Source organism: Vulpes lagopus, chromosome 5, assembly GCF_018345385.1.
Source record: "Vulpes lagopus strain Blue_001 chromosome 5, ASM1834538v1, whole genome shotgun sequence".
Classification (NCBI taxonomy): domain Eukaryota; kingdom Metazoa; phylum Chordata; class Mammalia; order Carnivora; family Canidae; genus Vulpes; species Vulpes lagopus.
The window spans coordinates 28,109,973-28,131,729 of NC_054828.1; the positions used below are offsets into that span (position 1 = coordinate 28,109,973).

General features: G+C 46.3%; 1 protein-coding gene across 3 annotated transcripts in view; it reads right to left on the reverse strand.

Moving 5' to 3' along the window:
* Nucleotides 1-21,757, reverse strand: part of CNGA3 (cyclic nucleotide gated channel subunit alpha 3) — a 45,711-nt gene that overhangs the window by 8,108 nt on the left and 15,846 nt on the right. Inside the window, exons 2-6 of one of the 3 annotated variants that reach the window (XM_041757278.1) lie at nucleotides 20,281-20,399; nucleotides 11,806-11,919; nucleotides 9,496-9,675; nucleotides 6,900-6,950; nucleotides 455-523 (exon numbers count right to left, since the gene is read on the reverse strand). In XM_041757278.1, coding sequence (XP_041613212.1) covers nucleotides 455-523; nucleotides 6,900-6,950; nucleotides 9,496-9,675; nucleotides 11,806-11,919; nucleotides 20,281-20,366 — 500 coding nt within the window. In that variant the 5' untranslated portion in view covers nucleotides 20,367-20,399. The remainder of the gene's footprint in view (nucleotides 1-454; nucleotides 524-6,899; nucleotides 6,951-9,495; nucleotides 9,676-11,805; nucleotides 11,920-20,280; nucleotides 20,400-21,757) is intronic. The other 2 variants (XM_041757279.1, XM_041757280.1) reach the window with 2 other exon arrangements.

Sequence of the window (21,757 nt, forward strand, 5' to 3'; positions counted from 1 at the left end):
TTTCTGCCTTTGCCTTGACTCAGCAGGTACAGGATCAACAGCTCACTGATAGGGCTTTGGAATGTTCACAACACATATCACCCCTGGTGTGGAGTGAAGTTTGTGAATATAGTATTTCCTAGTGCCAGGGAGTAGACCTCAGCTTACCCCGACTGTACAGACAGGCAAACAGAATATGGGGTGGGGGTGCACAGGAGTGGGCTCACAGGGACAGCCCCTCTGGGTGCTCTGAATTGGGGCGGGACTCTGCCTGCAGGGTGGGCCCCTCACACCGTCTCAGGAAGCCTGATCCCCACCTGGCACCACTGTGCTCCCACAACGCTAGGCAGCCCCTCTCTAGGGCCGATGCTGAGGCCTGACCACATGGTTCTCAGACTCACAGGAACCAGGAAGAGGCCAGGCCTGCGGGGACCACTACACCCCTTTGTTGGAGGCAGCTCTTCTCAGTACTTACTCCTCTTGTTTTGTGCAGTTTTTCTCTTTCTCTTCCTTTTTCTCCTTCTCCTCCTTTTTCGCCTTGTCACTGGATGACACAGGGGGGACATTTAGCAATTTTCATAGGCCAAGGACACTACCACAGTGGAGAGAGTGGGCCACAGTCACAAGGAGGAGAGGGTATGGTGTGGGAAATGGATATTTCTAGCACACTGGGATGAAGCGAGGTTATTGCTTTTATTGCTATTATTATTCCTGGGGCTTGAGGTAAAGCACCCCATTAAAGCATACGTCATATGCAGTCAGGTATACACAGTGGTCCAGTCTAATATTCTAGCATTTCTGACTGACTTTCGTGAGCCCCTGGGAAGTCACAAAGAGCTTGAGACCAGAGACACTTTGAGGTAATGGGAAATGAACCCACATCCACATATTGAGAGCGGAAAAGTCACTTGGGGGTTCAGAGGCTCATGTACAGTTCTTTGTTCTGAAGGGAAGGGTATGGCTTGGTAGCTGATCTCAAAACCCGCCCTTGTAGCAGATGAAATCCTGGCCCTTGATAAGGAAGCCAGGGAGGAGAAGAGAAGCAAAATACACACAGGCAGGAACAGGTTTGCCCCATAACAGCAAATCTTAAGAGTCATCTGAGGCAAACGCAGTCATGTTCAGATACTTATCCAGATGTTTCTGGACCATGAGGCTGGGGGCTGCATGGCCCCCTTCCATCCACATCTACAGGAAGGTCCTATGAGTGCAGGTGTCTCCTCAACACATGACTTTACTCAGCTCCCTCTTCTTTATGGCATATCTTTAAGGGTTAACACTGTTAAAAAGGTTGCCTGTTAATAATTATATTAGTTCTTCAATGCAGGCATTAATGCCCATAGAGAATCATCCAGAGACCCCTCTCTGATCTTCCTGTTCCACATCCTGGAGGAAGCACAGGTTGAGAAATAAGCACCTGCCCATTAAACACTCATTGGAAAAGACCAATATACTTTACACAGCAGTTCCTAAGGAAATAATCAAAGATGTGTGCAAACAGGCGTACAGAAAAATAATCACTACCATTAGCTGTAATGGCCAAAAGCATAAGCAATCTAGTCCTACAACAGGAGGAGATTCATCAACAATGGAATTCTACAAGGCTCCTCAAAGTAATGTGGAAGAGTATTTGGGGACATGGGAAAACATTTCTAATATTTTGCCAAGTTAAAAGCAGACTGCAAAAAAGCTCAGAATAACAGCTGCATGAGGTTTCTATTGCTGCCAGAACTGTCACCACTTTAGTGGCTTAAAACAACCCAAACTGCAGATCTGTAGGTCATAAATCTGGTATGGGCTGAAAATTGAGCCTCGTGCTGAAATTGAGTTGTCGGCAGGGCTTTGTGATCCTTTTTGAGGATTCCAGGAGAGAATCTGTTTCCTGCTCATTTGGATTATTGGTGGAATTTAATTCCTTGCAAGTAGAGGACCAATATCCTCATTTATTTGCTGGCTGTAAGCTGAGGGCATGTCCAGCTTTTAGAGGCTTCCTTCTTCTATGCTCAGAGCCAGCAACAGCAGGCGGAGTCCTTAAGATGCCATCTCTCTGGTTCTCTGCAGCTGGAAAGCTTCTGCACTTTAAAGGATGCACGTGATTAGACTGGGCCCACCTTGATAGTCCAGGATAATCTCCCCATCTCAAGGTCCTGAGATTTAATTACATTTGCAAAGTCCCTTTTGCTGTGTGAAGTAACCTAGTCACAGGAGGTGAGGACTAAGGCATGGACTTGGGGGGGGGGGGAGGAACCATTATGCCACCTACCGCAGTCTGTCCCTTGGCCTTCAAAGGTTTACATCCATCCCGTGGGCTAAATGCATTCACCCTAATTCCAAGACCTCCCAAAGTTTCATCCCATTCTAGCATCAATTCAGAATCTGAAAGTATTATTGAAATCTCATCAGCTCAAAAGTCCCAAATCTTATCATCTAAATCAGGTAGGGGCAAGACTCTGTCTGTGAATCATCCTAGGGCATGAGTCACTCTACTTGTGAATCTGCAAAACTAAAACAAATCATCTGTTCCAAAGATACAATGCAAGGGCAGGTATAGGATATTAATTATAGATATTCCAGTTCAAAAAGGGAGAAAACCAAAGGACAAGAGTGTTACTGGTCCCAAGCAATTTTGAAATCCAGCAGGGCACCAGCCATTCTGTCTCAAGGCCTGAGAATAATCCTTGGTAGTTTTCATGCCTCCACCCTCTGAGCTCAGAGCTTTGCCCTCTGAGCCCTTCTTTCTTCCTCCTTAAAGGAATCACCTGTTTATAGCTGAGTATTCTAATCAACCTGTTTCCTGCATCTAAAATTTAGGGGTCCCATAATCTCCCTCCATTTCATACTGTTTCTGTCCCTTCAGGTCCAAGCTGGTGGTATTTCTGCTGGCAGGAAATCTTCTAGAACACTGCAGGTCATGTATATTAGAGGAAATCACTGTGCCAGACAAGAGGCTCTTCCATAGATCTGTCTGAGAAATCCCTTCTCTATTTTTGGCTTCTGCTGGGATGGCAGAGGGGAGCTATGAGTCACATCCTTAAATTCTTCTGGGAGTCTTTTGTTGCCTACTCAGAACTTTTGAACTTTCCGAGGTATTAGCAAATGACTGTTAAGCCACACCCTCGACTTTTTCTCAAAGCACACTTTCCTGACAGTTTTTTAAATTTAGTAACTTTCCCTTTTGAGTAGGCTGAGAATTTGCAAAACCATGAAGTCCTGTTTCCTTTTTCTTTCAAATTCTTCCTTCCATTTATCTCTCTCCTCTTGGGTTTTACCATAAGCAGCAAGAAGACACCAGCCTGGATCTTCAACACCTTGGTTGGAAATATCCTCAGCTACTTTGTCAAGTTCATTGCCCACAAGTCCTGTTCCCCACCTGCCTGCAGGATGTAGTTGTGCTAAGCTTTCTGCCACCGTAAAACAATAGTTCTTTTTCTCCAGTTTCCAATGGCCTTCTCCTCATTTTTTTGCAAATCCTCAGCAGCAGCATCCTTTTTTTTTTTTAAAAGATTTTATTTATTCATTTATGAGAGACACAGAAAGGGAGGCAGAGACATAGGCAGAGGGAGAAGCAGGCTCCCTGTGGGGAGCCTGATATGGGACTCAATCCCAGGACCCGAGGATCACACCCTGAGCCAAAGGCAGATGCTCAGCCACTGAGCTACCCAGCAGGATGCTGCTGGTGAACCATCCCACCAGCAGCATCCTTAAAGCCCTGGGTCCTCCTAATGGTTCAAGCCACAAGGTGGTTGGACAATTTAGGTTTTCTCTGTAATGTTCCTCATTTCCTTCTGAGCCCTCACTGGAAGAGGCTTTGATGTCCATATTTCTACTACCAGCCTATTCAAAGCAATCTAGGCTTTTATTTATTTTTAAATTATGCTTTCAGAATTCTTCTGGGGTCTGTTCTGAAGCCAGTCCTGCATTGTTTAGTATTTGTTTCAGCAGAACCCCCTTCCTGATATCAAAAGCTGTATTACTTGTTTGCTACTGCTGCCATAACAAATTACCACGAACTTAGAGGCTTCAAACAACCCAAATATGTTATCTTATAGTTCTCTAGATGAAAATTCTGGAAAAAGTCTGGACAAAAATCAAGGGGCGGGCAAGCTGCATTTTTTCCTGGAGGCCCTGGGAGAGAATCTGTTTCCTGCTCACTGGGGTTATGGGCAGTGTTCAGTTTCTTGAATCTATAGGACCAAAGTATCTGTCTTCTTGCTGCTAAAAATGGAAGGCTACTCCCAGCTTTGAGAGGCTGTTGTATTCCTTGCTTTGTGTCACCCTTTCTCCTTCTTCAAAGCCAGCAGTTACTGGTTGGGTTCTTCTCACAATGAAAATTCCTCTTCTTTCTCCTTCCATCTTGTCTCACAGACCCACACTTCTTCCCCTCTTTCTGCTTTTAAGGACTCATGTGACTATATTGGGCCCACCTGATAATACAGGATAATCTCCAAGGTCTTTAAATTTAATTACATTTGCAAAGTCCTATTTGCCATATAAGGTAACCTCTCCACAGGTTCCAGGGATTAGGATGTAGCCATTTTAGGGAGGTGGTGATGAAATTGTTCTGCTTACCTTGCTAGTCAGTATTTATTGGGCACTTACTATATACCAGGCTCTGTTCTAAGCACTGTACATGTATTAACATAGTCTTCGCACAACCTCATAAGACATTAGTACAAACCCTATCTTACAAATCAGGGGACTAATGTATAGAAAGGTCAGGTAGCTTGCCTAAGGTCACAAAGCTCTTTGTGGCTGAATAGGGATACAAATGCACTTAACCAGCATATATATAATGATATATGTATATACTATATGTGTATATGATATAAAAATTGATAACATATATATCATATATATGTACTTACTTGTAATTGATAGCATATATATCATATGTGTAATTATGTATAATTTAAATAATAAAAATAATTAACATATAACAGTTATACTATAGTATATACCAGTATATAATTATCTATTTATATATAATATAATCTTTCTATCTATTAGTATCCATAGAAAAACTTGGAGGGATATTTCCCAACATGTTAAGAGGAGTTATCTCTGATAATGGGATTCTACTACTAAAATGAAGCATATTTTTTGAGGGTGTATGCTCATGGGTGCTTTTCTGTGTTTTCCGAGTTTTTGACAGTGAACACATGAATGAATTGAATCAAAATAAAAGGTTATTAAACTTGGTAAATGAGAAGAGCAAGGACAGTCTCCCATCTCCTGTCCTCTTCAATCTACCATGAAGTGTCCCTTGAAGGGTTTTCAGCCACTGAAGTCTTAATGCCAAGATACCAGCAGAGGGCACTGCCCACAAGCTCATGGAGTATGCTTAGACCAGCAGGGAGTTGACACCTGGCCAGGATGTATGGCATGGGGGTTACAGGCCTTGGCCTTTCCCCTGGTTATCAACCTGCTGTGGGCCTATGAAAAACCCAGCACCATTCCACTGCACCCCAGAATCCACCCAGCTCTGCCCTGAAGGACCTATACAGAGCTGCAAAAACAATGCCGGTTTGGGCTGGGAACAGTTTGCTCTGGGACAGAGAAAAATTTTTCAGGACCCGTAGGATTAAGTGAAAATGCCAGAAACGTGTTGGAAGAATGGGGAAGGGCATCCATAAGAATTATTTCTGTAACTCTCTGCCCAACTGGTCATATTTTGGGACAGTCCCCAATTTTCTCCCTCAGTCCTTGGCCTGCAGCACGGATCCATGATCCGAACCCATCTGAAAAGATGTATAGGAGCCTGATGCAGCCAACACCCCCACCCCCCCACCCCCCCACCACCATCCTCACCCACATCCCAGCCCCAGAACAGAAAAGGCTAGAGGCCTGCAGGACCTGCATCTGTGGTTTTCAGTGCCCAGAGCCTATCTCTGACTATGGGGACTCAACACTGGGGGTTTCCAGGGTGTTTAATATCAAGTTTGGCTTTAGATCAAGCACATAGCTGCTGTTTTGCTGCTGTTTTGCAGATTAAATAATCTCATTTACCTTGATTGCTGGCTTTTGGGTCTCTGAATCTGATATCCACCCCACAAAATGCAACTAAGTTTCATGGAGGGAAATGGGGAAAACTTCTATCCAAGAAACAAAGGAAAATAAGAAAAAGCCTTGGCACACTTTTCTTTCAATTGCAAGTCAGGAAATTCAGATTTCTTCCTGCTGATATTGCTGGGTTTTTCCCTAGGCTTCAACTGAGACTTCCTCCCACACCTGCCCCCATGGTATTCCATAAAGAAGGCTGGAGAATGGTGCACCCACATACGTGCTAACCCACGTATATGATCACACACATCCTCCTTGGACTCTTGAGTGGCACTTGCCAGAATCACACATCATATTGATCTTCCAGCTCAGCATCTGGTGATAAAAAAAAGTATTTACAGCAGGCCACCATTTCAAGAGGCTATCTTCTGGAAGTATTTAAATTTCCTCTTCCCACTGTCCTGATCGCACCCTCCAAATTGGCCTGGACTGACCTGATGACAAGGGCATTTCACTGGGGGACCCTGGAGCTTGAGGTCATAGAATGGAAAATGCATACTCATCATGAAGGAGAGCATCCATGCTCCGTAAAGGAACTCCGATTTTGCACCCTCAAACACATAGTGCTAGAGGACATCAAAGCTTAAAACATTTATGCAATTCAACCCCTTTGCATTATAGATGAGAAAAATGAGGGAAAGAGAGAAAATGACTTGCTCCAAAAAGTCATAATGGACCAGGTCCCTTCCCCATTTTTCCACGCGGATGGAATTTTGGTGAAAGGTACAGGATTCTAATCTAGCGGTGTTTGGGGAGGGTGTTTAAGCAGGGGGAGCGAGGCTGGGGCATCTACAGGGAGGCAGGTGGCCAGTGGGACCAGGGAAGGCGAGGGGGCTCTGCTGGGAAGCAGAGGTACTCACTCCTCTGAATTGTTGCAGGTGTTGGTGTTGTTTCTGGCCAGGGGCCAGCCACTGCAGAAAAGTAGAGAGAATGCAGCATGGGAATCTGAGCTCAGTTCCAATTGCTAGGAATCGTTAGCCCCAGGTAGTTATTCTAGGCAGCCCCCATGCCTGGTCCCCTGGGCCTTTCCACACAGCTTGAAGGATCCGCAACAAAAATTTGGGGGACTAGTTAGCCCTAGTAAATAAAGCTTTGTGGGAAGAGAGGATGAACATTTGGCTAAACTGAATTCTTCTGAATAAACGAGAGTTGCTATGTGAATCCCGCTCAGTCCCAGCCTCATATTCCACTCAATTTCATTCCATTTAACCATATGCCAGGCAGGGCACCAGGAGCTACAAGGGGCACAGACGTGAAGCTGAGGGGCACCTGCCTTGGGGTGCGCTTAGGTGATGCGGGCTGAGTGCCTTCAGAATGCACATACTCAGCAGCCCCAGCAACCTGCTCCCCTCACCTGCACGGGCAGGGCTCTCAGAAGCCACCCCCCCCACACACACACACACCCCAACCCTCCTGCCGAAAACACAATCACAGCAGCTGCTTCCGACTTGCAGGGCCAAAAAATAGACCGTTGGCAGAACTGTCCCAGTTTTGAGGCTCTATACTGCCCTAGGCCCTTGTCACTGCATTAATCTTAACACTTCCGTGCCTGCCATCCCTGGTCTCTATGAGGATTGGGTAGAAAGCAGAGGCTGGTTTTGCACCCAAACTGCATGTTTATTTAAAGCCAAATCCCATGGTCCTTCATGGTGTTCTCTAGGAAAAGGTATTATCTCCTAGTGCTCAATTGCTAATACACGTGTTTTTGACACAGCTAGTTTAAGAAAGCCCGTTGGCCTCACAGCTGCCTGTCACCACTGCAGACCAGGAAGACAGCCAGGACCGAAGCCAGTGGCCAGTGGTACTCCTGCCTGGCTCTCAGGGCACCTCTTCTTCTATGATGCTGAGCACCGAGCCACATGCCATTCTGGTACTTCTGCTCACGCCTGCTCAAGTCTCCCTCTCATCATCCAGGATGTGGCTCTAACTCCTTGTTTGGGGGTTGGTTCTGATCATCGGAATCCCCAGGGAATTTCCCAACTCCTGTGAAATTGGGAAAGTGTTGCTCCTTGAAATGCAGTGGCCTGTGTTCACCACATTTCTGTGTCTGGGATCTCTTAAGGGCAAACCAGCAGAACAACCAAGACCTGTCTCTGCATACACTGCTATGTCAAAGAGATTCTCCTGGAAAATCCAAAGTCTTCCTCCCCCAGGAAGTCTCCCTGATTGATCAGCCATGATCCTGCACCATTGCATGCACCTGCCCACTCTGAACCCTTGGGTGAGTGACCAGGCATCTGAGGCATAGTAGGGAGTTGGCCCTGATGGAGTCCTAGCTCAACCCTCTGCTCCTCTGGTCACATTGGGAAAAGGACAAAGAAGCCAATGTTCATCTTCATTAGGCTAAGGTTGTAGAGAAGATAATTTGATCAAGTTAGCAAAGGAAGGTTTTGCTTGCCCACCAGCAACTAAGCCAGTCTGACTGGCTCGATAGCAAATCTCTCTCCCCTCCTCCTCCTCCTCCTCTATCTTCTCTTCTTCCTTATCTGTCATCCCTTCTTTCTTTCTGGCTCAGCAGACCTTTGGAGCTCCCTCTCAGTCTAGAATGCCTGACCCTGGGAACCTGGAATCTCCCTACACATATCCCCACCAGCACCCAGGCCCTCCGTGGTCCCTTCCCAAGCCCAGAAATCCCAATAGTTTGTGGTCCAAGCTCAGGTGAAAATGTGAGCCCAAGAATGCTAGGCCTTTACATCTCAGCCAGGAATTCTTAGGCCTTTCCCAGCAGGAAGACTAAATGTGGCTCTCCTAGAGTGGTTGCTAGCAAGAAATTTCCTTGAACTCTCATATTTTATCTTAAATATGCTTGTATATTTTGCAATCTACTGCAGAATCCAGAATAAACCTATAACACACACCTACACATACTTCCTCAGAGGCTTCATGACCTTCCCTTCCCAGGGGCCCTTGGATGCCTGTTTGAGACACACCTGAGCCCTTCCTTGGCTCATTTGACACAAAAAACACAGGATTTTCTCTAGCAATTATATAGGGATCATCTTTTCTGCAACAAGTATGGTTGTTTTCACCTTTACATCTTGTAAATCTTGGCATTACTTAGAGAATTCAGCCCAAAGATCTTTGTAACCCCCCTTTTCAGAAAGCAGATTCTGAGCAAGAAGCTTCCTGTTTGATGGAGAGAGATGGGTGAGGCCGGCATCCCCAGATGCATTTAAGAGCTCCAGTTCCATGGGGTGCTGGTGGAAATTGTGTGCAGGGTCAAATGAGGCTGAGGACTCTGGTTAGGGGGTTCCCTCTCCTGCGGTCCTTCTTGGACTTGGGGCAGCAACTGTTAGAGCATGCAGTATTCCCCAACCACAGACACTTTCTTCAAATTATGGGTCATGAGACTGGTGCTCTGAGCCACCCACGCAGTGGATCTAAGCTGCAGGAGCAAAGAAGTGCTTCTTGCTCCACCCCACCTGGTGCGGGTGGCCCATCCATTTGGTTCCTTACCTTCTCCCCCTGTCTGGTGGCTCCTGGCTGCCCACATTTGACTGGGCATTGCTTTCTCGGCTGGACACCTCCTTGAGCTCGGCTCCGCGGAAACGTTCCAGGAAGGAATCTGGTCTCTGGGCCTCACGATGTAAGTGCCTGGTGGCCCATGCTCGCAGCGAGATGATCAGGCGAGATACCCTGGAAGGCCGTGGACAGGGAGCCGGTGCAGAGAGGAAAGAGATAGCCCTCTTTTCCAGGGCTGGGGCAGAGCAGAGATGGCTGACAGGACACAGGTCTTGGGGGTCCTGGGGGCCCTGGGCTTGGGTGTGCACCTCCCCTCTCCCTTCTCCTCCATCATCTGGAGCCTGAGACAGAGCTCTCTAGATAGGGGGCCTCGTCTTCAATATAACATTGCCCTTTTAACACTAGGACTTTGCCAAAGGCATGATCTTTCAAATGGGCATTAGCAGCTTCTCTGCTTATCATTCCTTTTGTAGAGCTCTTTGTTATGACTAGTAAGCATAGGAATAGGAAAAAAAAAAAATATGCAAATGGTGATCAAATTTAGAACAAGGTTAGAGGAACAAGTACCCAGATAGACTTACGTATGTACGTTCTTTCCCTAACCCTTGTCTTATTGTGTTTCCTCCTCAGACTTGTGCATAAATTCCTTCTCCTGGAGCCATACCTTGCTGGGGTCTCCAGCACCTGGTACTAGTCTGTCCCTGTCCTCAGAGCCTGTCTTAGCTTCATCCTTCCCTCAGCTGTGCCTCCTGCCTTCCCTGTTTCTTCAAAAGGGGAATGAGAAGAGAACCTGAACTCTGTTTTCTTGGTTTCTGGTTGCCCTGACTTGGCACCTACAGTGCACGCCACTGTTTCCAATAAAATAAATTCTGAGCAACCTAGAATGAGGTCATAAGCTGTCACGTGCCTTGACCCTAATCACATACATGGGCACTTTGCCTAAGAGAATACATTAAAGCGAGAAGATGTTCCATGCACAGAGATGTTTACAGCTGCTGCTACAGACATATGTTGAAGTGCTTGCCCAGCTCAGCCACTCTGCTCTGGACACTCCTCCCACCCCCAATCTCCCTCTGCTGAGGGGCTGGAGCCGAGGTCATACTCCCGACTCCAGCTTCAGCTGACAGGCCCAGGAGAGTCACTCAAGCTTCTGAACTAAAAGCCATTCCAAGATGGGGTTGGGTGTTTCAAATAGCAAATAGCAAAGCCTATTTTCAGCCTGTGCCTGGTGATATATGAACAGAGAAAGCCCAAAACAGAGATGTGCAGAAAAAAAAATCAGGAAGATCATGACACTCCAGAAATGAGAGGGAGAGGGCAGGTGCTTCCCCTGCTCCCCTGTCATGAGCCCCATTGGCTCCCTTTCCATGAGGTGGTCTGTCTGAGTTTGCACCAGCCTCCGGCCTCGGCCCTCCCCCAGGCCTTTCAATATGAGCTGGTTTGAAGGTGTCCTCTTCCTTGCAATCAATGAGCCTTAAGACAGCATTTTATTAGTAAGACAAAAGCACTGAAATCATGTAAATGTCCAGCAACAAGGGGCTAGTGAAATAAATATTCCTCCAGTGCAAAATACAGAGAATAACTAGAAGAATTAATTTTTGCAACAATCTTAAGCAAAAACTGCAGAACACGTGACTATATAAAACTATAGCATTGGTTAAAAAAAATTGGTGGAAGGAAATAACAAGCCCCACATTTGTTGAGCACCTGTTGTGAATCAGCACCTGGCTCTGATGCAGCCCTCACGTTGTTCGAGGTGTCTCCAGATGAGATCTGGAAAGGTAAAATGACTTCTTCGAGGTGGCACGGCTCTTGAAGCCGGAGTGCAGATGTCATCAGCTCAGAGCCTAGATAATCTTTCAAATCCTCCTGCAAGGACGTGTGCTCGGAAGCCTAGACATGCACCTGTGAGGTCCTGCTAGAGGCTGCCTCAGACGGCGCCACGGAGGTCCACCACGGGTCTCCTGCCGCTGGCTGGTCTTTTTTCTCAATTCTTTCTGGAACCCTTTGGGTTTGGCTTTTTTCTAAATTCTTCCAGACTTGAAAGCAAGTACCTCGATATCACTTTGTATGAAAGCAATTTCAGATAACAGTTTTTCTTAGGTTTTTCTCAGCTCAGGACACTTGACCTGAGAGGTTATTACTCAGTGATAGATTTCTGACTGCTCTTCTCCTGCCCCTTTCTTCTCCACATCTTCAACCCCACTTCCACCACTGCTCCCCCATTTCTTCCTGAGACTCAGCTCCCTTCCTCCTGCCTCCGCTTCCCTCTTCCCAAGGTGAGCGCTGAGCCTGCTCGGTTACCTGGCCTGCCCCTGGCTGGTGTAGGAGCTTTGCCTGGACTCAGCCTGTCCTCTGGTCTCCATGGCGATCTCCTGCTGCAGTTCTGACGAAGTCTCCTCGCCCCGCGAGTGGACCCTAGGAAATCAAATATGCAGCAGACTAAATTGATTTCAAGCTCATCCCCTCCTGGACACACTCAGGGATGAGATGGCCAGATGTCCCGCTTAATGAGGAAAGCCGCCAGCACCGGTCTTCACTCTGTCCGTCCATGCACCAGCAGGATCCAGCAGATCCTGCTTTTAGGATAAACGTGGCCTTTCCTCTCCAGCGAGCCTGACAGAGGAAGGTAGCCCATCCAGCTACTTGCTGCCCGTGGACTTAAGGAGGCAGGCCAGCAGCACATGCTCCCCATCAGAGCTCGGAGTGGGGTGGCCTGGTGCCCGCCAGCGGGAGCCACGGCAGCTGTTTCTACCCAGGGATTCCAGAACAAGGATTCTGGTTCAAACACATGTCTGCATAGTGAGATCTATCTGCTAAGGCCAGACCGCATGTACGCCACAATCACACTCCCAGAGCAGTTATTTGTGTGCCTGTCCGGCAGCCCTCCCAGGAGCCCAGTTGGTATGTGGTTAAGAGTGTCCTGGAATATTGTATGGCATTGGCCTAGCCCTCCATGTGCATTTGTATACTGCTTTTGCATGAAAATTCATTTCCCCTGTGCCCTCGTGTCAAACCCTAACTTCCGTCCCCTGCAGTGCCAGTGACCTCACCTGTGCAGCGCAGGGCGAAAAGCATGAGCACACATAGAACCGATGCCCACAATTCAGTACGAGCACCGGTCACACCAGCAGAGCCTTGGTGTTTGTCAAACTGCCTGGAATAAGACCAATGTGTTTGGACATATTTACCTTTCGTTCCCTGTCTTTTAAAATCTCCCAGGGCTGAAATTTGATCAGCCTGATTAAAAGCCATCCAGGCATTGGCCCCTAGGGATTTACACTTCATTCTATGAGTCTTGAAGAGCCCAGGCAGGACAAATTAATTCCATCACGTGACCTATTCCAACCTAATCAGCCTTCTTAACAAGGTGGCAACACAGTTGAGGAAGTAAGCAATAATTAATGTCAGGAAAAGGCCCTCTCTCTCTCTCTCTCTCTCTCTCTCCCCCTCTCTCCTCGGTGAGGGATTAGAAGGCAGAGTCCTGCATCACAGCCGCTGATCTGCTGACTCCTCTTTGTACGACATCCTTGCCATGACATCCTTGCCATCTCCAGCCGCAGGGCACTTGCTACTGTCTCATGGCCCACATGGGCCATCTTTGTAGCAGGTTCTTCCCTCCCTCAGCTTCCTCAGACCAAGGCTAATTTTTTTTGGTGCTGGAACCAGAGTCAGGCCACCTCATCTTCTTTATGACCACCTTCATGTACCTGGGACATGGAAGGGACACCTCTCACACCCATGCCACATCTGTTTTTCCAGGCTGGAACCCCCTAGCTTACTCGGCCACGCCTCATCAGATTCAAGGCTCTTCCCCATCATGGTCATGCTCCTGTGAGCAGATTCCTGCATTCCCACCTGACTGGGCTTGGAGACTGAGGCCACTCTGCTGTTCCTGGACTCTAAGCCAGAGGTCATTGTAGGTTTGTGAGTTTGTGTGCTCATTAGCCAAAACCCAGTCTTGGAACATGGGTTGCAGCTAAGCCAGAAGATCCTATCTTGTGCATGTACAATTGATTTGTTGGAAGTCAGTATTAGACCTTTCCATTTATCTGAGTCCCTGGTGGATGTTTTGGGGCCCTTGGTATGCAGTGGTGCCATACTAGCCTTTCCTCCCAACTCCATCTCATTCACATGCAATCATAGGCATATGCCATTTATTGACTGTTTACTGTATGCCAGCCACATTGATCTTGTCATTTAATCCACATAACCACTCTATAAGAGAGAAAACTGGAGTTCAGAGAGGTTAAATAATTTCCCCAAGACCATACAGCCAAGTGGCAAAGCTGATATTTGAATGTCATTCCATCCCATGTCAGAGCCTGCTCTCACCCACTCCATGAAGCAACTCTCTGTATTTTCACATATGGCACTGGTCAAAGCAAAATTTAATAGGACATGGCTGAGGACTGAGCCCTGCGGCATGCCACTAGAGACATGGCTCTGGTCCACCGGGCTATACTATTTGGGCATGGCTCTTTATTTTCAAGCCATCTAATTGAATTAGCCCTCTCTACCCTTAAAAGACCACTCATGTTTTGTCCTTACACATATGAGAAACCTTGCCAGATGTCCTGCTGCAGTTTGGAAGCTCTGATCCCCTTGCCTTTCTAATAATCTGCATACCAGGAAGGTGGAATGCACATTCCAAGGCGCCAGGGTCATTCCCAGAAGAGGGAGCAGTGGGACAAGTGAGTGAGTCCATATATCTAGTCCCTGGATGCTAGCAGCTGGCATCTGGTGGGGTTAGGGCTGCAACAACCAAACACTGGGCTGCAGCTCCATCAGGGTATGTGTACCCGGAAGACACGGAGGCAATCCCAAGGGTGAAAGTGTTCTGTCCCCACCTGCAGTTCCTCAGGGAGCTCTGGGCACCAAGAAGTCGGCCCAGCATTCCTGCCTCATCTGCGCTCTGTTAATTACATGAGGACACATCCTGAGATCAGATTTATTTGCATTAGTAGCAAAGGAATCAATGACATCAGAGCTGATGAGGATGTGAGGAGGGCAAAACCCACCCCCAGACTCCAAAGCAGCTCCAAAGCAGCACTGTTACTGGCGGTGATGAGGGCTGGCATGTGGGTGCTAGGACACTCACCTGGAGGACAGGCAGCAGAGTGGGGAGCCAGGAGGCCTGGGTTCAAATCCCTACCCTAACATCTATTAGCTAGGTGTTCTGTGAGTGGGTCACTTACCCTCCCTGAAGGTTTTTCTTTAAGGTTTTATTTATATATTTATGAGAGACACACAGAGAAAGGCAGAAACATAGGCAGAGGGAGAAGCAGGCTCCTAGTGGGAGCCCAATGTGGGACTCGATCCCAGGACCCAGGAATGACGACCTGAGCCAAAGGCAGACGCTCAACCAGTGAGCCACCCAAGTGCCCTACCCTCCCTGAAGTTTTATAGTCTTCAAAAAGGAACTAAAGGAATAATTGGTGATTTCATTTCAACTTAAGCATCGTTCAAACAGCCAAGTCCAGAAAAGGCATATTTAGCCATGAAGAATAGGGACCCAAAGGGGCCTTTCTTTTCAACGCATCTTGCCACTTGTTTCTGATGCTTGAAATTCTCTGATGTCTCCTAGCTCCTGAGGCTCTACCCTTGTTAAGTGCGTGGGGGTATTTAGATAGTAAACCCAATTAGTTACTCTCCTCAGAGACATGGATTTTATGAAGCAGATGGAAGAGGAGATGGGAAGAGAGAAGAACCAGATGTCTGAGGTGACACTTTGAGTCCCCAGGGACACACAGGTATGGAATAAAGGGAGCACCTTCTGGCAACCAAAGTAGGAATGGGGATCTAGAATCTTCCAGAGAAATAGAGAGGCAGGAGAGACTGGGGGCCAGGCCCTGTCCTGCCGAGAGCTGGCGGAGGGGCCGGGGGCAAGGACCTGATGGGGACTTCTCTGTTAAAAACAAAACAAAACAAAACAAAACAAAACAGTGAGCTGATCAGGCCAGGACAACCCCAAAGCTGCCCTCCCGCTTGCCAACTCCGACTGTCGGCGGTGACGACAGAGGTGACACCTGTGCAGGAAGGAGTTCCGTGAAGGTGGTAATTAGCAGGAACAAGAGCAACCAGCACAGCACAATGGTGTGACTGTTTCCAAAGACAAGGTAATTTCAACTTGTGAAAATTGTTCATCTTCTAAGTTTTCTTACAAAGAGGAACCTCATGTCTGTGAGGTAAAGGTTTCCCCTGTCACTGGGAGAAGACAGGGGTGCTCATCAGAACTGCAACTTGTCATTAGCTTTGCACTTTGTGGAGCACCCGGTGACTTTGGGGACGTAAACAAACCTTGGAGAACATGGTGGAGAAGATGATCCCTTGTCTTTCCCTCCTCTCAAGCCCTGAGGAACTTGAATGACCGATATGCACTGCCATTGGCCACATGTGACCAGGGAACTAAAGTGAGTGCATTTTTGTCTTTGGTCCTGGGGTAGCAGGCTGAAAATGGTTTTCTTTGGTGATAATTGCTTTGGGCTCTGCTCAGAGAGCAGCACGAAGAAGGCTTCTCTTCTGTAGGATACAAACCCCTGTGCCCCAAAGCTCGCCTAAAATAGCTACACCAGGAGATTGATCTGAGATTTGAGGTACCCTCGGTCCTTGCTGCACTCCTCTGTAGCAGATTCTTAAGTCTTTCCCTACTGCATTATCTTTTCAAATATGCCTGACAGCTCTTAAATAATCAAGTCAACTAAACAGATCTAAATAGAAAAGAAAAATTCAAGACATTTTTATTTCTGGTATTTCCAGCATTTTGACTTTTTTGGTTCAATGACATGTTTTTATCCTTCCTTATGGCTTGTCACTAGGAAAGTGATCCCAATAATTTAAAAGGAGAAACAGAAATCTGGCTTTCCAATTTGGTGAAAGATTTGGGGGACATGGTGTCTCAGGGGATGGGGACATGATCTCTCCTCCGTCCTAGGGGCATTCAGCAAAGGGTCACAGTGACACACAGATTCTCAGCATAGCTTCTTAATATCATCAAGGACAAAGAATGATTAATATTTAAGGACAAACATTCACAATTATTTCTCCCATAAGCTTTCTAAAAAGATTTGAATTTTGTGTTTTATTATTTTTGAAAAGTTTAATCTCTACATCCAGTGTGGGGTTCAAACTCACCACCCTGAGATCAAGAGTCACAAGCTCTACCAACTGAGCCAGCCAGGTGTCTCAAAAAGGATTTGAATTTTAAATTAAAGATCTATAGTTTGTTGAAAACTGTTTCCTCCCTAAAAGTAGTGATTTGAAACTTTAAAATTCTTATGTATATGTGCCAGAGTCCCTTGTTCAAACGGATCTTATAGAGAAAACTAGTCTGTCAGTATTTAGATGCTGGGCTGTGCTGGGAAGCAGAAGAGGGGCCTGGACCCCACCTCTGGCCCAAGGCTGTTCCACCCTCAGCCTGTACATGCATGCTCAATCCTTGGTAACACCAAGGAACCCATTCTAGAAACTTCCATCTGTTAATACAGTCCTGCTTCAATAACATAAAGCAAACATCTCTCTCATGAAGGAAGCATTCTTTCTCTCTCTCCTTTTGCAATCTCCACAGCATCTCTATGGATTCTGTATTAATCTGTCAACAAGCTTTTTCCATGGAAGAGGTTGGGCAAGGCTCCAAGTGAGGCTTGATGAGACTGGACTGGTAGTCAGGCTGAGAAAGTATGACTTGGTCACAGGCAGGAAATGGCCAGATCCAGATGTCAGGATAGCTGGAGCTCTCTGAGGTCAGAGGAGGAGAAGGCTTCCAGCCTGGAACACCAGGGAAGCTCCCACGGGATGCGGAATCGTTTCCAAGACTGACAGAGCACTGACTGAGCACTTCCTACACAGCAGGGACTGTGCCAAGAGCTTTCACCTGTTTTAACCTCACCACAGCCCTACGAGGTCAGGACTAGTCCATTTTTCAGATGAGGAAACTGCAGTTTGGAGCAGTTGCACAACTTTACAGAGCTGGTCAGTGGCAGAGCCAATGTTCAAACTCACCCAGCCTGACTCTGAGCCTCTTAGTCACCATGCTGGTTGGGGGTGGGGGATGGAAGGAGACTGAAGGGCTATTTCCCATCCACGAAGATGGCAGATAGAATTATCGAGGGGTATCAATTCAGAGCCCTACTGTGTGGCTGACTGACCCTCCGAGTGTGCAGAACCCAGCATGAGCTCAGAGTCTCTTGGAATCCAGCAGTCCATCGCTGGGGTCTGTGTGGCTTCCACTGATGGAGCTAGCCATTTATTTTGCAAAGGGTAATCTTCCAGGAGACTCAGTGAGCTCTCTTGAATAGCCTACAGGCCGGACTGGGCTTGTAGGCTGCTGGCTGAGGCTGAGCCAAGACGAAAAAGACAGAGCTGGGCCACAATGGTACCTGGTCAAGTAGGCATTCTGGGCAGGAGCCCTGGCCCTCTAATCAGGCCTGCCTTTTCTTGAGTATCTAACTGTAAAGAGCCAAACTAAGACCCTGTTGTTCTCAGTCCCAGGGAGTCTGGAAGCTCCATGAGATGCTCGGATTATACCCCACTCAACACAAAAGGAGCAATGGGGCAAATGAGGCACCATTTTGCCTCAAACTCCCCCTGATCCTAACAGCCTCTCTCCTTCTCCCACTGGGTCCAGGTCCCAGGAGCCCAGTGCTGCCCAGGGAGCTTGACTTTACTGCTTGTCACATGTATAGACCTTCCTCCCCCTCCACAAAATCTTCTTTGAATACCCTGCCCCAAGAGGTTTATTAGCACAGGTGTGAAAAAGAAGCTATTAATGCATACCAAAGTCACAATGCACAGATAGCTGTCCTAAGAGTGTTCTTTTTTTCTTTTAAATTAGGGGCAATGGCTTAACCTAAAGGAATAAGTCCCCAGTGGTGGGACAATGGTATATTGACAGTCGGCCAATTAGGAGGGAGAAATTTGAGTAGAGTGAGAATTTTGGATAGTCCTGAGTCACATCAAAATTCCTGGGCAGGCAGCCTGGGTGGCTCAGCAGTTTAGTGCCACCTTCAGCCCAGGGCATGATCCTGGAGTCCCGGGATTGAGTCCCACATCGGGCTCCCTGCGTGGAGCCTGCTTCTCCCTCTGCCTATGTCTCTGCCTCTCTCTCTCTCTCTCTGTCTCATGAATAAATAAATAAATAAAATCTTTAAGAAAAAATTCCTGGGGCCCCAGCACCCTGTTAAAATAATTGGAGCCAATAAATATCTGTTGGGATGCTTTGAGATATTTCTCTCTTCGCTTGAATCTCCAAAGATGGGGTCCTAGGACTACATAAGTTTGTGATGATAGGGACTCAGTCTCTTTGGAAATGATTGTCCATTACTCATGAGCAGAATTAGCTGAGGAGTGGGACCAAGAATCTAGACAGAGAGGCACCTGGGTGGCTTAGTGGTTGACCATCTGCCTTTGGCTCAGGTCATAATATCCCAGGGCCCTAGGATCAAGTCCTGCATCAGCTCCCCACAGAGAGTTTGCTTCTCCCTCTGCCTATGTCTTTGCCTCTCTCTCTCTGTGTATCTCATAAATGAATAAATGAATAAATAAATAAACAAATAAATAAAATCTTTAAAAAAATAATCTAGACAAAAAAAATGTGCATCTGAGAGAGGAAGTGATATACATTGGTAACTGAGCAGAAATGGTGGATGAGGGCCCAGTACCAGGGAAGTGAGAACCAAGAGACTGTCATTGCAGTTTGTTGTCATTGGATAATATGTAGTTATCATGGGAGGGAGAAGTTTTTATGGAAGCGAGAAGTTTTCAGTGTTATATATATAGGACAACAATAACATAAATACTGGAAATAAGGTTTCTCATGGTTCAACTTAAGCAACCCACTGAGAATTTAAGGAACATAAAAATTTAAGTCCATTTGCACCAAAAAGATACACTCCCACTTCCTCACTATTGTGCCAGGAGCTTGGAAAAGATGCTGCTCTATTTTGCAGTTGAAGAAACTGAGGCATGGAGAAATTAAGTAGGTTTTACCCAGTTTACTGTTAGTTATGAACAGGGCTAGAAGTAGAACTCAAGCCCCAGATTTCTCTATGGCTGCCTGTGTGGGGATGTCATTGATGGGGCTAATGGCTTCATTGGCAAGGCATGGCCCACTCCCTGCAGACCATGAACACAGCATGAATCCTGACCTTCCGTTGGAAGCAAGGAACAAGGCATCTGATTCATATTCCATCCCTAGCACTGAGGATAATGGCTGGTGCAGAGAGTCCAATGAATGTCTGTTGTGTTCATAAGAAAGTATGGCAGTTTAGAAAAATTTTTACAGTAAAATTATATGCTGCATTTGAATCTTCATTTTTTAAAAGATTATTTATTTATTTATTTTTGAGAGAGAGAGAGAGAAAGAGAGATATTGAGATAAGTGCCTGAGTGGAGGGAAGGACAGAGGGAGAAGCAGACTCCCCACTGAGCAGGGATCCCCAATGTGGGGCGCAATCCCAGGACTCTGAGATCATGACCTGAGCCAAAGGCAGTCACTTGACTGACTGAGCCTCTAGGTGCCCTGAGTCTTCATTTTGTTACCTTTTAGAAGTTACATTACCTTTTGAGCTTCATTTTCCACCTCTCTAAAGTGAGAATAAAAACTATTTCAGTGGGTTTGTGAGGCTTAAGTGAGATGGCTTAAGTCAGAAGGAGCACTGTGAATAGTCAGCACCCTCCGATCTGTGGTTGGCCACAGGCTAAGGCATTCTTTACTCCACAGTCTAGATCAGCTATGGGAACAACTCATTTTAAGGGCATAAAATGAAAAGCCTGTCTTACCTGCTGAGGCCATTTTCAACGTGGTCGAGATCTCTGTCCATGGTCCTGACCACAGGGTGGGAGACTTGGGTGTTAATCTTGGCCATCTTGTTTTGTCAAGTTCAGTCCCAAGGTGGTTGCTGAAACATGAACACAAAGCAGATCACATCAGGACAGGGAAGCAGCTGCAAACCCAGCTCATTGTTGGTCGGTGCTATTTCTCCAGGCAAGCCTTGGCACACACATACCCTCTTCCATTTCTCCCATAGTTCCAGCTACATTGCACTTTAATTGGGTATCTTTGGGGTCTTCTTCCCAGCCTGAAGCACAAACAAGGTCTTTCACTCCTCTGTGTATGCTGTGATACTGAAGAGCTGCTCAAAGCTAAATGCTGATCCAGCCAATGAATGAATGATTGGCCAAGTTGATATTTGATTTAAGCAAGTTAAATCCTCATGATTCTGTGGAATGCTATGATGTTCCTCTTGTCTTTCTTTTTTTCTCTCTCTCTCTCTCTCTCTTTTAAGATTTTATTTATTTATTTGAAAGAGAGAGTTAAAGAGAGAGAAAGATCAGAGGGAGGGGCAGGGGGAGAAGCAGACTCTCCACTGAGCAGAGCCTGATGTGGGGCTCGATCCCAGGACCCCAGGATCATGACCTGAGATGAAGGCAGATGCTTTACCAACTGAGCCACTCAAGTGCCCTAGTTTTCTCATTTATTTATTTTTATCACTTAGTTTTCATATATTTTAGTAGCTCCCCAAATACCATTTTAAAACAAAGCATAAAATCAAACAATACTTGACATTCATAAAACCTTTACAATGTGATGTTATCCTCAAATATGCTTCATCTCATTTAATCTGCATAATAACCTCATCAGGTATTTACAATTTTTATCCCCATTTAAAGATGACTAAATTGAGACTCAGAGAAATTAAGCATCATGATCAAGCAAAGAAATAGGTAAAACCTGTTGATGGCATGATCCTGGTGCTAGAAATCAGACCATGAATACTCTCCCTTCAGCAGACACTGAAAGGTGCCCCTATTATTGATGAGAAAGGAAAGCTGATGTGAGCACAGGGCTGGTGTGATGAACACAAAGCTTGGCCAGTTCCCTTATTCTTGATCAAAAGAATCAAGGGATTCTTGTCTCAGTAGAGACAACTCCAGAGAAAGTGATTTCGAGAAATAGTCCAGTGACACACTCCAAGACTAAATTAATTCCATATCCAAAGGAAGGACAATGAAAGGAGCCTAGAATACTATGCTAAAGCATGGATATAGCCCTGCTCACCACAGTCAACCCACTGTGTGTTTACTCAGGGGGCAATTGTCGGTACAGTGGTCTTGGTTCATCTCTGATATTTGAGAATTAAGTCTGTTATTTAAATTTTATACTTTTCTCAATAGATCAAAAATTGTTTCGGTTTTTAAAAACTTTATTCACTTATATAACAGCGAGTTTCTGGTTGATTGCAGGAGATACAAAGAA